The sequence below is a fragment of the Hetaerina americana genome, unplaced genomic scaffold, assembly GCF_022747635.1.
Source record: "Hetaerina americana unplaced genomic scaffold, ioHetAmer1.1.p SCAF_4, whole genome shotgun sequence".
Lineage (NCBI taxonomy): Eukaryota > Metazoa > Arthropoda > Insecta > Odonata > Calopterygidae > Hetaerina > Hetaerina americana.
Window position 1 is genome coordinate 93,076,817 of NW_027286985.1, and position 17,477 is coordinate 93,094,293.

At 43.5% G+C, this 17,477-nt stretch overlaps 1 protein-coding gene across 2 annotated transcripts in view; it reads right to left on the reverse strand.

Moving 5' to 3' along the window:
- path (solute carrier family 36 member pathetic) overlaps positions 1-17,477 on the reverse strand; it is a 93,536-nt gene that overhangs the window by 9,126 nt on the left and 66,933 nt on the right. Inside the window, exons 2-3 of one of the 2 annotated variants that reach the window (XM_071590611.1) lie at positions 9,056-9,144; positions 3,726-3,812 (exon numbers count right to left, since the gene is read on the reverse strand). In XM_071590611.1, the coding sequence (XP_071446712.1) occupies positions 3,726-3,812; positions 9,056-9,144 (176 nt within the window). Of the gene's footprint in view, positions 1-3,725; positions 3,813-9,055; positions 9,145-17,477 lie in introns of those variants that run through there. The other variant, XM_071590612.1, reaches the window with a different exon arrangement.

The window sequence follows — 17,477 nt, forward strand, 5'->3', positions numbered from 1 at the left end:
CTATTCAATTTTCCTGGCGATCTCTTCACTGGCATTGACTTTATTCCTGCTGGATTAGGAAATACGTCTATGTGGGAAGGACCGGTGAGATCGGTTTCCGCGGACTGGTTTCACTCGTCGAGGGCCCTCAACTCACAGAGTCGCAGGACGGCAGATTTTTCGGTATAATTTCTCGTCCTTCTCGAATGTATGGTGGAAAACATTTTGGAATGCAGTCATCCAATGTTAAATGGGATAAAATACGAGCCTTTCAGATATTCCCACAAAGCATGGAGTGGGCAACGCAAATGAACGCGGTCGTGGTGAGAATTAACTTAAAAATTCCAGTGTAGTGAAAGGGAATTCCGTTGAAATCATTTATTTTCTCTCTCTCTCTAATCTCACGTCCCAAATAGTTTTCAGCGATCCCGGTCGGATGTGAGGTTATTTGTAGCGTTCGACCTTGCGGAAAGAGATATTTTTTCGCGTCTCAGAGCTGCATCTTTGCGCTAATAAAATCCTCGGAAATGAAATAGACTAATTTTAGCCGTCCGAATACATTTACGCCTAAACAACTGAGGCAAGAGATTTCGCGCCCTTGTGCCGCGGCCAAAGGTCTCGGGAAAAATAACAATAATGATGAAGGCCACCGAAATTGCCTCGCGTTACTAAGTTTATGGTCTCCGTCCATCCCAGCCCACGAGGGTGGCCAATTTTCTCGAAAAAACATCTTGTTTGTACCAGCGCTCGAGTGACGCCAAATGGAAAGAGAAATGGCGCATGCCTTTTGCAGCTTTACAAAACCTATAGACAGTTGTGTAGCCGACTGAATCGTAATATTTTGAAATTAATAAACCTGTTGACACTGAATTTTTGTAGTCTATAGTGGTATTGATCTGGAAACCTTCCCAGGCCCGTATAATTGCCCTGGGCCAAGATGTGCCCATGGTTCTTGCGTACTGGAGCATTCCCTCTGTTCTATCTTATCCTGCCGTACCTTTGTTAATGCCTATGACAATAACATACACCGGTATAATATATTATAAATATATGCAAGAGACATTATTTATTTTCACAATGTCATTTGTTTTTTCTTCCATGCTTATTTTGCGCATTTATTTGCACTCGTGTCAATAAGGGTGGGGCGTATTATTCACCGCCTTCATCTTCTAGACACCGATGGGTGTATATATATTTTATTTGAAGTTGAGAAATAGTCCCTGGCGATCGTAATATTATCCAAGTCATTCTTGTTATTCGAAAGAATGGAAAGTGTTCACGTTTTCTCTTTATATATTTTTTCCTTCGGGTTGTACCCTACATCTTGACTGTTGGCACTCCGACAGGGAATGGTGTGCAGGGTACGAGATAATTCCTTGAGCCAATCAAACTTTTACTGGCGCGAGTAAAGCACTATTGTAGCTTAGATCCTTGAATGGCTGTTCGCCATACCGTTCATTAAAATAGGTGGTATGGTGTTGGAATGAAACTGATCACTTGAAAAATTATTTCAGTCAAGAAATACTGGACTGGGCCCACCAGAAAAGGTGGGTAGCAGCTGATGTCTGAGCGATTCGTACTCCTGTTAAGGACATGAATTCGATCAGGCCCGAGCCCAGGGTTTGATTGGCTGTTCATCTAGTTTGAGGACGCCCGTGAAAGATTTTCATTCACCGCCTTTAGATTGTTACGGACCCCTCGACGGGAACATTTCGACGCTCGTAGTTTCGTGCGAATCGGAAACACCGAAAGGAGCCCTCGATTTTGTGATGCCGTGACCAATTTTCATTGGCTTAGCTTTGAAGTGACCCAATCTTATGATAATGGGGAGTTAGCCTCTCCAGTGGATCACGAAACAACTTTTGTCTCAAGTTTATAATCTGTGATACAAAATACTATAACTGAGCAACTTTTACGACTGAGCGAATTTTACCGAACGGTCTGTGCTCGTGGGCGGCTAAAAGCTGTGGGCGTGTTGTGTTTCGGAGTTGTAGAACATACTTTTAAGATTATCTCTTTTCTCGGCTCTCTTCCCATGAATAGCAGTTACCACGAGTTTCATCATGTGGGGGTGTATCGGCACCGAAGAAATCGAAATCACGCCATGGTGTCGCGGAACTCTGACGAAAGCAGGGTCGGGTCCGAACATGGGCAGCGGCTAAACCAGTCAGTCAGTCACTAGACAATCGGCGAGATTTTTTTCTCTTGATTTGGGGCGCTGTGACACATGCACGATAGAAAATCGATGCCTTACGTTCGCATTCGGTATTCTTTGTTCCCCGCGGACAAAATAGTCTCTGGCGAAGGGGTGGACCACCTGCCTCGTCCCCCTGGATCTGTCGGTCGCTCTACGGGAGTTGGACGGTGCAAAAGTTGTTGCTGACAAATGAGTGAAACTCTTTGGCAAAGTTCTCCTTTGGATGGATAGGCTCAGAGTTTTGAAGTGCACTAAATCGCCACGGGGAGTGCGGTTGCGTGAGTCATAAGTTCGTTCGCACGAATTTTCACACGAAATTGGATGGGATAATTTGATCCTCACCCATTGACCCTTGGACGGAAGATTGGCACACGGTCGACCAAACGTATGGATCCATGGCCTACCTGCTGGGCGTTAGGCCCCGGGATCTAAACTGGACAGGTCCATCCATCAGACCACAGAGTGGTCGCATAACCTCGCGATGTGTATTCTTTACTTAGACGGTGGACGACACATGGTTGGTTTTGGTGCTACGAGTACATTAATTCACGGACGCCGAAAAATAGGGAATCTGCTGAAACGACTTAGCAAAAAAGAAAGAAAGCCCCGATATTTTCTTAAGGTCCATAGTTACAATGCAAGATGAGATTTGTATATTTGTAATTTTTTGCATGGCAGTAAACATAGTTTCCGTGAACGTAATTTCCGTCCGTATAAGTCCGTCGGTGAAATTTACAGTATTGGGGTACATTTACAGTATTGTATTACAGTAATGGAGAACTGAAAATGAATTGATTTAGGTGTTGACATATTATTAGAATAAATCCAGCATTCCTAATTTTTGTGTTCACATATCACATTTCGGATTCATCACAACATTTACTCGACATTACAATCAAAGTGAATTCTGACTCGGCGTACGTATTGCGTCGTGAGTGGATAACATAACATGCTACCCACGGGGGAATCGGACTCGTGAAATTTATTATCTTGGTTGGCGGGAACGTTATCAAATCAAAAAATAGTTGGGTTGCAATTTATAAATTATCAGCGGCGTGAGCACGGATGTTCTCAGCGGGCGCGAGCTACCGTCACTTCCGCGATGGATTACGAATTACAGCTACGCGACGGAGGGAAAGCGGCTATGAAAGATCCACGATCGCTTCTCTGATCAGGAATATCAGACTACCATAAAAATATCATCTATACCTTAGGAACCTCTGCCATCACCATTCTCCAGGAGGCGTACTCTACGTCCCTGATATTCTTGCCAGTGATTGGGATTCCATTCCTGGCTCATGAAATATTACACACATTAGGGGGGGGGGGTAAATGAAAAAGTAGGCGTGGATATTTAATAGCGCGATCTGATTGGATTTTTCGCGCACTAGCGGTAATGGTGTAGGCAAACACTTCATATATTCGGCATAATGTAATTTTCCAGACCTATTAGAGACGACTGGGTTTCACATTTGGAAAACAAGGAGTATATTGGAGGTGTTCGTATAATACGTCACTCGCCGTGCTGAATTTGAACACGTCTACTTACGTTGTCCTGGTCTTCATCGGTGTTTGTCTGCTTGCAAATGGATTATATCTTCCCCCAGCATCATCGTTCGCCAGTGATTTGCGTTCACTGAAACAAAACATATCATACCATTAGCCGAGACGAAAGATTCACCAGCATCTCCATATAGTTAGCAACAGTCTTAATACGAGAAAGGAATGATAAGAGTACACTTGCAAGAGTCGTGGACATTTTGCTGAACACTAAGAAACTAGCTTAAAAAATATAGCCTAAAACATAGGCCGAATTATAATCTTTATAGGCCGAATTTCAATCTTTATAAAAAATAAATATTGGAATGTTACATTGAGGAGACTGCAGAATTTTATATTCCATAAACTTGACTTTAGAGGAAAGAGTAGCATCGAAGTTTGGATATGGGCATAGTGAGGGGTGGAGAAAATAAATTGGATATGTCGTGGAGGAAGAGTAGAATATCGAAGGCCGCGACGGGGGGGGGGGGGGCGCCGTTGGGGATGAGGAAAGCGAAAGGGAATGGGCTTTTTCAAGGGGGTTATTCCGTAAGTCGCCCGATTCTATCCTTCAAAAGCGGCCGGAATCAGCATTGCAAACGACTTCGGTGACGTGCGATGCCATTTCTGATGCCACGGAAGCCTTAGAGAAGAGTTAGTTAATACTGAAGTTTCGAGTTGATGGAGATATTGCCAAAATTAAAAAAAATCTTTGAATAAATTACATTGATCCAATGGCCAATCAATTGAAAAACAGCAGGCGCGGAATATTTACGGTCACTGAATAACTAGTTTTCTCTCCATATTCCTAATTTCACTTTTACAAGTCTTTTGCCTTATACGAACGTCATATTTTATGATTTCTATTTTTATATCCATTCCCATTACAAGCTTGTGGTAGGTAATACAGTCCGACATGAAAATGTGAAATAAGAAGTTCTGCAAACACTACTTTGCTACACTGAACTAAACACTACCACAAAGCGTTAAAGAAAGTAGATTTTAATTTTTTTAGTACCCTGCAAGCCACCGCTAGGGTGTGTGGCAGGAGGTGAATACACACCAGACTAATTTTGACCCGAACACTCATTCCTTCCCTTAGCGCGGTCGGACAACATTATCCCCACTCCCACACGAGCGTAGCGCACCGGGATGCTAAAGTTTCTACAGAAGTGCATCAAAAAGTAGAAGTAACTTAAGGCAAACTTAAAGTATACAAGTCATTTTTGTTGCGTTTCTAAGCTCAAGCTTAGCTTGCCGACACCGAATTGTGTCCAATACCTCGCTGGTCAGCCATAAATTTTTGTGTAAGCAAAAGTTACTTATGCGCAAAATGCTATTTTTTGAATTAACCAAACAATAAAGCAACTCAAAGTCCATTCCATAAAAGAATATAATGAACTGATTACATAGGCCATTGTACGTCAAATATTAAAAACTATTTTTCCTCCATGTCTCAGATACGAGGCATATTCGAAGAGTAAGGGCCGTTGGGTCATGAAAAAGTACATTCGTTTTATAAAGATTTTATTGATGGTTTTAGTTTTCTAAAAATCTCCTTTACTTTTCTACATAATCCCGTTCACTTTTAAGCACATTTCATAACGCTGCGCCAGCTTCTTCAATCCCTCAGTGTACAGGTAATATGAAATGAGTAAGGGAAAGGTTAGACAATGGTTTCGAGACTTCAAAAATGGCCGCACCAATGTACATGATGAAGCGGCATAAGGAGTGGCAGGCCCAGTACCCAGACCAATGAATTCGATCAACAAGTGAAACAAGAACTAAAATAAGTATTATAGGTAATCTACCGGTCGGATGGACACAAGCTACTAAACGGTAGAGTGACATTTCCCTTGTCTATCCTAACAAAGACACAACACCTCAGTATACCCCACACTCAGTATACAAGTGGATTTTCCTCTAACCAGGACTTGGGTGCATGTAGTGTCTAAGGATTAGGTGAGAGAAGAGACTATAAGTCACAACATCGCCCAATTAAGTCGATAAATAAACAAAATATATAAGTAAAATATACTTCCTTCCTCCTTTCATTCCGTCCAACATCCCTATCCTATTCATGACCCTTCCCCGTTTGACCAACATTCTCCCCTCTATCACAGTCTTCAAATTCCCACTGCCGATCAATATGCTGATCATTCATTTTTCCTGCCTCCTTTTGATTTCTCCCACAATCCCCTCTCCTCACCCACCATACCTAGCACCTCCTCGTTTGTTTTCCTTTCTGTCCACTTCACCTTCTCCACACCCGCATTTCAAAAGTCTCCAATTTGTGCCCATCACATTGCTTCAGCGACCATTGTTCCACACCGTAAATAACTATGCTCTATATCAAAGTTTTCACTATTCTTATCTTAACTTCCTTACTCAACGTTCCTGTCATCATTTCTTTCCTCCTTGTGAAATGCCCTTTGTCCAACACAATTTTCTCCCTTGTCCCTACTACTTTGACCATTTTGATTAAAAACACTTTCGAGGTTCGTAACTGTTCTACTTTTTGCCCTCCTATTTAAACGTTTAACATAGCCATTCTCTCTCCCTGAGAAACCACATAAACTTTGTTTAATTTACATTAATTCTCTTCCCATGTCTCTCGCCACGAATTTCCAATGCACTCAGCAATGCTTGCAACCCCTTGGCTGGTTGAAAAACTAAAGCTTAATCATCAGCAAACCTAAATGACTTTATGAGTTACCCGCCGACTTTTATTCCTATCTACACATATTTCTATGGCTACTTAACTATTTCCTCCACGAATACGTTGACCAGCACAGGTGATAGTGGACAGTCCTGTCTTACTCCTCTACCTAACACTGGCCATCCCTCAATCTCACCTGAGCAGTCTGAGGCATGTACATGTTACAAATAAGTATCCTATGCCAGATAGGTCAAAGGTTAGGAGCCAGGCGAAAGGTAGTACACGCAGCGTCTGTTCCTCAGTGAGGCGGCTGCAAAGGCGTCTGACCTCAGTGGGGCGGCCAGTGAGTGATGGTGTCACGTTAAAAAAATATTAAGAAAGGCAACGGGAAACTACCTCATTATTATTCCAAAGATTTTTATGATGGACAGTATGAGGAAAGGTGTTTTGGCAACTAGGGGACTCGGCCCAATCGGCCGTTTGTCATGACCGGCTTTCACGGCCGTCATCTCAAGGAAGCCTTGCAAAGCAAAACCGACAGCAGCAGCACAGAAGACGCAGAAGAAGGCCGAGAAGGATGGAGAAGGGTGTGGATAGAAAGGAAAACAAATGAGGAAGTGCTAGGCAAGGTAGGGATGAGAGAGGATTGTTGGGAGAAATCATAATGAGACAGGAAAAATGGATGCAGAGCATACTGAGTGGGATGTTGAAGACTGTGATAGTAGGGAAGAAGGAAGTATACGGAGATGAAGAGGGGCTTGGTGTAGAGTAGGATGACACAATGTCATGTCAGTGACCAGTGACCAGTTATGTTATGTTGGGAGAGCGACAAGAGAGAGAGACATTTCATAGTTTGTGGTCATCCAAAACCTAGCTTAACCGGGAGATTACCTATTTTTAATAAATGAATATTCACACACATCCACACACATATATATATATATATATATATATAACTCTACTTATACGTGTGTAATATATATATATACATCGCAAGATATAGAAGTAATGAATTACTTCTCTATCTTCCAATGAAGACGGAGCAGAATTCCGTCGAAATGATCAATAAATAACGTGTGAGTGATCTTTTTATGTGTTTCTATACTGTTTGTTGCTGTCCAATTTATTATTCAACACTATCGTGTTACGTCGACGAAATCATATATATATATATATATATATATATATATATATATATATATATATATATATATATATATATATATATATACACACACACACACACACACACACACACACACACGAGGGGGTATAAATTCTCCGAAGTATATATCTTCCATGACACAGGCATATCCCTTTGCAAAGACATCTGCCCTTTCGTCTTTTCATATAATTCTGGTCCGCATGAAGAGGCGGTTGCAACGGAAATGCAATAATTTGCGGATGCATCATGCGGGTGTGTTAGCATCGGACGCTCTCTGCTATGGGGCTAAATCCCACCCGGTACGTGGGACGAGAGACCAGCTGGTCCCACGGCGTAAAAAAAACTGATTAAATTCAGTCCAATTATAAATTCCTGGGATCAATAGCCTATGCTGATCGTTTAAGTTATTCACGAATATTTTGCATTAATTCTTTCACCAATAAGCCTAATTGATTGCGTTGGTCGCCGCGTTCGGCCCCTCGAGGAATTCGGGACGACCGTGGGGGGGGGGGGGGGAGGGGGAGTTGGAAGGTTGGGAGTTGGACGTAATCCTCGCTCCCGCCAATCGAGCGTTCCGCGGCGCTGGAAAATTTCTCACTCCGGTGGGCAGATCCGCCCATTGGCATTAAGACCCGTGGTGAAATATGCGGTCTTGCGCGATGGGGATTATGGGGACACGGAGTTGAACGTCACGATCTCCACAGAAATTAAGCTCCTCTCGGCGGCGGCCACGAATGGATTCTTCATTTTTTTCCAACGGGGCCCAATCCCGAAAATTACGAGAGGGTTTTCGAGGGACACCTCGCTCTTGTTTTCGGGAGGCGGGACAGGTGTGGCAAGTGGTCGGCGATATTAATGATCGCGAGAGGGAGATTGCGAGATCGAGAGAGAATAGAAGAAATATTTTTTTCCTGGGACCAAGAGTCCTACGAGGCACGGAGATAATCAACATTTAAACAGGGGAAAATTAACTCGCTTATTGGCCCATCTTAGTGCATCCTTTTTTTTATCCCCCTCTCTCCCTATTACAGTTGACGTAATATTTTCATGTACCATCATATCCACAAATGATCATATGCAGTTACAAATATTAATGCTATTACAGAAGTATCAACAAAATGGCATCATTCACATCGGGTAAACTATAAACAAATTTCCATCCAAATCTATCCATGCATTCAAAGTCGAATCCATATATTCTAGGGGTATCTTTTTAAATATATTGAGCGCAGTAGTCATTTTGATAAAGTCAGGCTGCCTCTTCCACCCACAACGCGGATCTCATAAAAAGCGATCAACTGATGTAATAATAGATAAATAGGGTAAGTAAAGGTTCTCGGCATCATATGCATGTTCATTTTAAACTATTATTTAATAAGTATAGGGCGGCTTGCCCGCTTTCACTAGAGGCGGAGAGAGGCGGGGAGGAGGAGGGGAGAGACCGGGGGCGTGGATTCAAAATTGCGGGCGCTCATCCTCCGTAGTCCATTTCCCCATTAATTCGAGCGGCGCCTACCCGGGTTTGGCATCTCCCGACGTCGGGATGATGGTGATCTTCCCATCTTGAGGGAGGAATGTCTGCAGCTCTGTGGCGTGGTTCTCCTCCTGCGAAAGGAAAAAACATGCGAATGAATACTCGTTTGCCCAAGGAAACAATTGAGATATATTGCGTAAGATAAATATAATATCATAAAATTCTAGGTGAGGGTGAAACCAGTTTCGAATCAAAGAATGATCCCGTCTCTCGCCCGGATCGGGAGCGAATGTATAGGCTCGGGAGCGAAGTAAAGTTTCCGTGTTGGCCCGCAAGGGTACGCCACATATTACGACACGCGGAAGTTTTTGTGCCGCTCACTTAAGTGCGGAGTAAATGTCGAGCATTTGGATTCGGAGACACGCACTTAAAGTGGGCATCGTGTCATTCGGCACTGGCTCGGACGGGCAACAGTATGGTTTATCTTGCTCCATTAAGGGAACCATACGTCACAGAACCGTTTCTTTCCTACTCCATTGGGGTGCAAAAGGCATCGAAGCTTAAATTTCGATAAATATCCCATTATGGTAAGCCGATAAACAAAAGCAATTTACAATGCTTTTGATGGCAACTGAAATTTTGAAAGTAGCTGAGACGACGGGAGCGATTCCCTTACGCTTATTTTTTTACTTGCATTCGCTGCCGCATAGAAATGCAATCAGTCAGCATTTACGTTCAGTTGCACTGACTGTGGTGATTACCCCACTGATGTAAAAATATCTATTTTTGCCATATCATCGTCGTCAATTCGCATCAAAATATTTCGGACTAAGGACTCTTGTGAGCGACATATAAAAAGTCTTATACATTATATAATAAATAACACTTAAGCTATTACATGAGAGGTTATTAATATTTCAACACAATATATTCCTCTACTATTATGTCGGTGAAATTGATAAACATAAGTCAAATAAGTAAGAAAAGTTCTTAATTTTCTATGTATGCATTTTCTCACAGTGGTGTGTGCACAATATTGAATAAAGAAATGACGAACACTTTGTGTTTGTGTGCTCCGTTTAAGGATTAATAAATCGTAATCGTATTTTTTTGTCACATAACTTTTTACGGAGTGTTATACCTTGCTTCTAGCACATTTTGTTCCACCAATCTTCACCTGCAATAGTAAATTACGTATTCAAGAAAATAAGGCTTCGTTATGTTGATAACCTTCCCATTATTTTGCCTTGTGTTGTGAAAAGGTGGACACAACGATGGGTTTTAAATTTGCATTAAGCATTCTCCGCTAAAACAAACAGCTAAGAACGCGTAAGTGAGCTTGAAATTATTGGAATGTGACGTAACTAGGTTGTTCGGATATTATTTCCAAGTCGTTATTAATATAAGGGAATTTCTCTCTATATATATTTTGAAAATTATAATTACTCTTCTGGGTAAATGGAGGCGTTAATTCTCGTGTAGGTTCCATCACGGATGACAACATGATTACGTAAGGATTTTGGTCAAGAACGATTCGATAGATTTGCTGATTTGTTTTCTGCTTTCATTTCAAATGCTATTTATTCTTCGAGGGGAAAGGTCTAAAAAAAAATATCAGAGTGATCCTCCCAAGACAAATGCATCAAATTGCGAAAACCCAGTTCAGTCGGTGGTTGAGCCGTTTTCAAAGTAGCGCAGGGTCCAGGAAATCGAGGGTTAACGTTCAAAGCACCCACGTTTCCATGATAGCAGCGTGTTGCATTCAAGTTCTCGAAAAACACACTCGGGTCCCTTTTACGTATGCCGACACTTCGTGCGCCTTGAATTAGGTTTTCAAAGTGGTGAACACGCGGCCGTCGGAAGTGGAAGTCCTCTCGCCGAAGTTCGCGGAAGATATTTTGAATCCGGGTGCGGGCCTCACGAGAGTGATTTCATCTGCATGGTATCATGCGTGCCCCCCACCCGCTGCCCTCAATCAGTTGGGAAATGAGTCTTCGGGGATGGACCTTACTTCGTTACACCTCACTGATCGAAAATTCTGACTATGCTGACTTCCATCGATGCCAAGTCGCTTAGTTTCAATTTGTTGCCAATTGGACGCAAGTCGCCCCCGGAACAATGGCGTGGTGCGTCCACAGCTCCTTTCCCGCTGGCTCGGTCGACCGCTCTCCCCCGAGAGTGGGTGCGGGGGAGTACAAGAGATGGGAGTCGCGGCCTCTAGCAGACAGGTGTCTGACCTTTGTCTCTCGACTCGGACTGAGCGAGCAGTCTCAAGAACTTCCGTCTGCGCTGTGACATGCAAGCGAAGCTCTTTTGTCAGCGATCTTACTGAAGCAGATTCGGACGCTAAGGGTCGGGCTAAGGGGGGACTTCGGACGGAATGACCTCGTGACGTCTCCCCTCTGTACATTCGAAGAGCGTTGATGAAAACTTGTGAACATTTTGTATCCCGAACACCCCTGGGGTCTAGGGGAGGGAGAGCGGGCGGGGGAGGGACGGCAGACCTCGGGCCCTTGACTGTTTACTAAACTAGGGCGGTACGCAAAATGGATTGTGTCCACTTGATGCAATGTTTTTCGCATTTACGGGTCCCCAATCTCCCAAACATAACCGCCACTGCTACTCCATCCACCCCCACTCGTCCTTAACGATGTTACGTAGAAGTGGTTTCTTTGTTTTTTTTGCTGCCTAAACCGATATTTTTTCTGGAAAAACGTTCAAGTGTTCACATTTTCAACCCTTTCTGCTCTTTGGCCAAAGGGTGGAGACGTTGGTAGAATTGTCAATGACCAAGGACTTTTGTGGAGACCGGGAGCGATAGGGATATGATGGCGACAATTCATTGATAACGGAGACCACTCGGTAACCTTATGACGAGAAATATTTCGTTCGTGAGATTTAGAAGAAATGCCTTCGTCAACGAGTTAATCATTTTCCACTCGAAGTATCGATGTTTAGGTATCATGTCATCTACAGACGATGGAGTCATTACTTTTCATCGATGATAGAATAAGGGAGTGGGTTTATTGCATCGTGCGGAGAATTGATCGTTCTCTTGCCTCAGCGATCTCGTGATGGCATAGCAAGGAAATTGTGTCGAAATGAGAAAAAAACCCATGCCTGTTTTCAAAAATAATTTTGGAGCATGATTTCGGCACACGTTATCTATCTCTGGCTGATGACGCGCCTTCTTGGAAAATTTGAGCACGAAGAGCTAATAAATTTCCAACTTCACATAGTTTTCCTCTATTGTATCATCATTACTTTACAACCTACGCAATCTGAAGGAAGGTTGTTTTTAAAGCCACGGGCCAAAACGGAAAACCAATTAATAATGGAACGCTTTAGACTATTCTCATACTTATTTATTTTTAAAAGCGAGGGTTCAAAACGAAAACCCTTGCGAGAATTTTTATTTGATTGATTTCATTATATTTGTTCACCCGGTCTATTAATTTTATTTTAACTATTCCTTGCCGTCCTTCCCTTCTGCTAGTGTAGTCCTTGAAACCATGCAGAAGTCAGGGCCAACAGTAAGGATTCCTGAACCTATAGTTGGCTTTCTCAAGTTTAGGCCAATGCTCTCTCGATTATTGAGGAGGCCTACGCAAGAATTGGCTAAACTTTTGATTTTATTTTGGAGCCTAGCGGTGGGATCGTTAGGAAACAGAAATGAATTCCCTTAGGCAAGTGCCCTATGCCTATCCTACTGAAGAGTGGTAGTTTTTTCTTATGATACTTGTTTCTTCTCAGAGAAGATCCTTTATTTTGTTTACTCCCTCTCTTTCTCTCTCTCTCTTGCTTCTTCCATCGCCGGTGATTCTGCGGCATAAAAACCATAAGTCTTCCTCTCGTTCAAATATGCTCTCTCCTAGTTTTATTTGAAAATTATCTCACTTGCTTCGGTTACGGATCAGTATCTTCTTTGTCTGAGCATTTCTTTTTTCTGCGTATTTCATCAAAGTTATGTTTATTTTAGTCATGGAGTCGCGAACCTGCGGAGTGAGAGGCCCGAGGGCAAAAGAGGGATGCCCAAGGTCACGGAGGTCAGGTTATAATTCCCCAGAGAAACGGAGGAGTGCCTCCCAAATCGCAAATCACCGAATGACTGGCCAGAGGGATCCCCGCGGCGTTTTTAAGCCCCTGTCCGGGGCCATGCGATTGCTTCTAGAGATTAAAAAACTGTCCGAGTATTCTTTTGACATATAAATCCCATTCGAGGATCATTTGAAGCGATTTCTCGCCCTTGGCATTCGATTGGCACTCGCCGAAGACTAACGGGCGCGAGGAGATCCAAAATCTAATCGAGATCGTCAGTTTCACTCCGCGAAGTTGGCAGCATTGACGGTGTTCTAGGAACCACATGCGCCCGCAATCGTTTTTTTCTCACTTCTAACCGGTCCGGGAGGTGCGATGCGATCCCTGGGATTGGTGGAAGTGCTCAAACTCCCCCTGCATCGAATCGCACTCGATCGAATACTTGAGGGTTCCACACAATTTTACCGCCTGATTATCAGGGCAGAACGCTTTCGTGATGTCTTGTGGTTTTTCAGTGGCATACACCTCGCGAATCAATTCCAATTGGGTCGGAAATGCAACTTTTTTACGGCAGGAATACCATTTCTGTTAGTCAGGTAGTCTGAATTTTGGTTTTCAATTAATTCCGTAACATCGATTTAGAACTCATCATAATGAAACTCATATGAGCGGATTATTGATCTTCCTGAAGCCGTAAAAATTATTTTAAAGACACAATGCTGGAAATCCTTCCATGGACTACAACCTTGACGTGGTGTGATCCGATGACCCCTAGTGCTGCACTGGCGGGAGCAATCATTTTTTTCCTGGTGGCAGGGTCACCCACTCCAGATAAGTCGAAGATTAGGAGTCATACTAAAGGTAGTCCGCGCAGCGTCTGTTCATCAGTGAGGCGGTTACAAAGGCGTCTGAACCAAGTGGGGCGACCATTGTGTGATGGTAACCCATTGTTCAAGAAGTCCCGGGACTAAGAAAACAAAATTTGTTTCTCAAAATTCATTTTGATTCATCAGCCCAATCACCTTCAAGAGCTATACAATCATTCCAACGCTTTTCTAAATGTTCGATACCATGCTTGTAAAACGATTTGTCCTTGTCCTCAAAATAAGTTTCAGTTGCAGCAATGACTTCCTCATTCGAGCCAAATCTTATACCCTGGAGTATCTTTTTGAGTTCAGCAAACAGCCAGTAGTCCCTGGGGGCTAGATCTGGAGAGATTGTGGGTGGGGAAGCAGATTGAAGCCGAACTCGTTCAATTTGGCCATTGTTTTCATTGACTTGTGGCACGGTGTATTGTCTTGATGAAAGATGATTTTTTTCTTCTTCATGTGCGGTCGTTTTTTTGCGATTTCGTCCTTCAAAAGCATCAATTACTCAATGTAATAGTCGCTATTTATAGATTTCCCCTTTTCAAGGTAGTCGATGTAAATCATACCATGCGCATCCCAAAAAACTGACGCCATGACTTTGCCAGCTGACTGTTGCATTTTTGGACGCTTCGGACGGCTTTCACCGGCTGCACGCCACACAGCTGACCGCTGGTTCGACTCCGGAGTGAACCAGTGGATACATGTTTCGTCCATCGTCACATACCGACGCAAGAAATCCTGTATATTGCGAGTTAATAGTCATTGAATCGTCGACTCGTTGTTGCTTTTGATCCATTGTGATTATCACGTTAAAAACACTATTGAGGAAGGCAACGGGGAAACGGAAGTCTTACTAAGATCAATAACCTACTCCGGAAAAGGTTAAGGCTACATCATGTGAGGACTATAGAACAATACGTCTGATTTCGCAAGCTGCTAAAGTGGTTCTCGGGATCATCAACAGGAGGTTAGAGAGTAGGGCAAATGCTTAATCAGGGGATGATCAGTTTGGGTCCAGAAAGGGGAGGGGCACGCGTAAAAATATAAATTCAAAGTGTACATTGAAAAATAATATCACTTTTTTGGACATAGACAGAAAAAAACGGCCCTCTTTGCCTACGAGCTCGTATCTATAAGCCTATACACAATTTTGGCAAGCTGCCATACGTTTTGAAAGAGTTTTCTACGGAAAAGTGGGGTATCCACACAGAAATTCCGGTGTTTTTTCTCTTTAACGTTTTGCGGTGGACTCATTTTGCTCCTGTACAACTTTCCTGCGCCATAAGTGAAGGGAAGAGAAGTCTATTCGAAGTCAGAGAAGCTGACCCGCACCCGAAGAAGACGCGCGCGAAATAAGGGAAGAGGAAGGTAAATAAAATGAAAGAGGAAGGAAAGTGGCAACGAAAGAATTAGGGCGCGAAGTACGCGCGAGAAGAGACGAAAGCTAAGTGTTAACATTAGCCGCAAAAATTCAAACGACAACCAAAAGAAATTGTGCAGGGGAAGAGTGAAGGTGGAGCCTGAAGCAAGTTCAACGTCGCCAACCATTTGAATAATTGAATATTGGCATAAAACGAGTGATATAATGTACGGGTGATATAATGTACTTGTATAACGTGACGGTGGGGAGGTAAAACGGGTTTAAATGAAGGGGAACCCCCGCCAATATATTATTGTTACAGAATGGAGATAAAGTGAGAGAGAATGACATGAATGTGACATAAACACAGTAATCAACCCGAAAGTCGGTTTGGTAGGTGATGGTAGAGTTCACCCAGTACTAAGCCAGGCGGCGTGTGAAATTCACACATCAGGGTAAGAGGGCCAGTTCCTGTGCCGGTTATGGTGTCCCAGGAAGAATTGGTAACCAAAAAATCAAAAAGCTTGGGTGGAGCTGAGGGTGCCCATAGGCTTGCCCAGGAATTGAACTCGGGACCCTCGTTCTGTAGTCAAACGCTCTACCCCTGGACTACCGCGACCCCAAGAACTTAAGTTGGGTATCCACTATCCATTAACTAAGTTAAATCTACGCCATTTTTCTACATAAGTAGTGCTCGAATTCACTCGGAGATAACATGAGTCGAAGTACACTGGATTCGTGGAAAATTAAAAAAAATTGAATTGCGGATGAGACTACGGCAACAGTTTTCTCGAAAACATGCGATGCAAGAATGAACTCGACGCTGAAATCCACATATGAAATGCTTTGAATGATAAGCGTCGCATCGGTCGAAAAAATGACGTCCGACGGTTCACGACACGATGCAAAGAAGATTCATTGGCAAAGGCCACATCCAATGAATCATCGAGTAACATCCATTTTCGAATGCGGAAATACATCAATGTGCTTGGAATGTATGGACGGACTATTCTATGGACATCAAAAACACGACATATCTTAACGGTGAGAGAGCTGACAGCAATGAGGTGTGGTCCACGACGAAAATCACTGAAGGGGTAAGTGGAATTAGGACAGGGGAGTGTAAGGGGAATTAGGACTGGGAAAAGGGTGTTTTTAGGGGGATTTAGGGCAGAGTGGAAAACGGAATGTACTGAAGGGCACCGAAAATGTAATGTGAAAAAGGCGGAGATCACGGTCGTCGTGCCGATACGACGAGGGAACATGTGGCGGAATTTAAAATGGAGACCCTTTGAGGACTTCGGCCCACTCGGCTACGGGCCGGAGTTCGAATCTCGGTGGTCTTCGGTTATTCCTCGCAGATCATTGTATTACGCACTTATAGACTGATTTCGTTGCGCTTCCATAGTGGGGGCCGCTTCCATTGCGGTAAACACAATATTAGATGATCTAGGCTGGGGATCACTCACAGAGCGAAGGTTAAATTACAAATCTCTAGCATAAATTGGAAGGGCGTCTCTTTAGCGGCGATTTCGAAAATTTTATATTTCCTCCATCATACTACGGTAGGAGGGATCATGTCAATAGAATGAAAGAGCAAACAGATTGAAGATGTCATTTTTTCTGCGGAACGATCAAGGGATCAGAATAGCATTATCCGACCGCGGTAGGGTCATATTCGGGTGAAAATTAGTCTGGTGCGAATTCACCCCCTGCCACACACTCTAGCGGTGGCTTGCAGGGTACTAAAATATCAAACAAAGAAGTTATAAAAAATAAAAATGCGTCTGTAAGAGGTAACATTGCACTGCGGACCACTGGTTTGTTTAAGGTCCTGTAAATCCAGGGCAAAGGCTAGGACGCCGGGTTTCTCTACTTTCCCTTCTTCCACTCCCTAAAAAACCCTTCCTCTGCCAAATTACCCCCCCCCCCCCTTTTCCCCGATGGCGTATATCAGAGCCATTTTCTTCAAATGGCCGGGCTCTTCTTCTCCGGGAGGAGGCAGGGAGAGAGTTTGATCGGGAGGGGGAAGGAGGAGGAAACCAGTTCTCGCGATATCAACCGGCGGCGACATGACGACGCGCCTTCACCCGCTCCGCTAAATTAACAAACGCGTGGTGGTGGCGATTGAGCGGCTTGGTCATTAGGGTCCAAAGAAGGGAGAGATCCAGAAACAGCAGTGTCGGGAGCATGACAA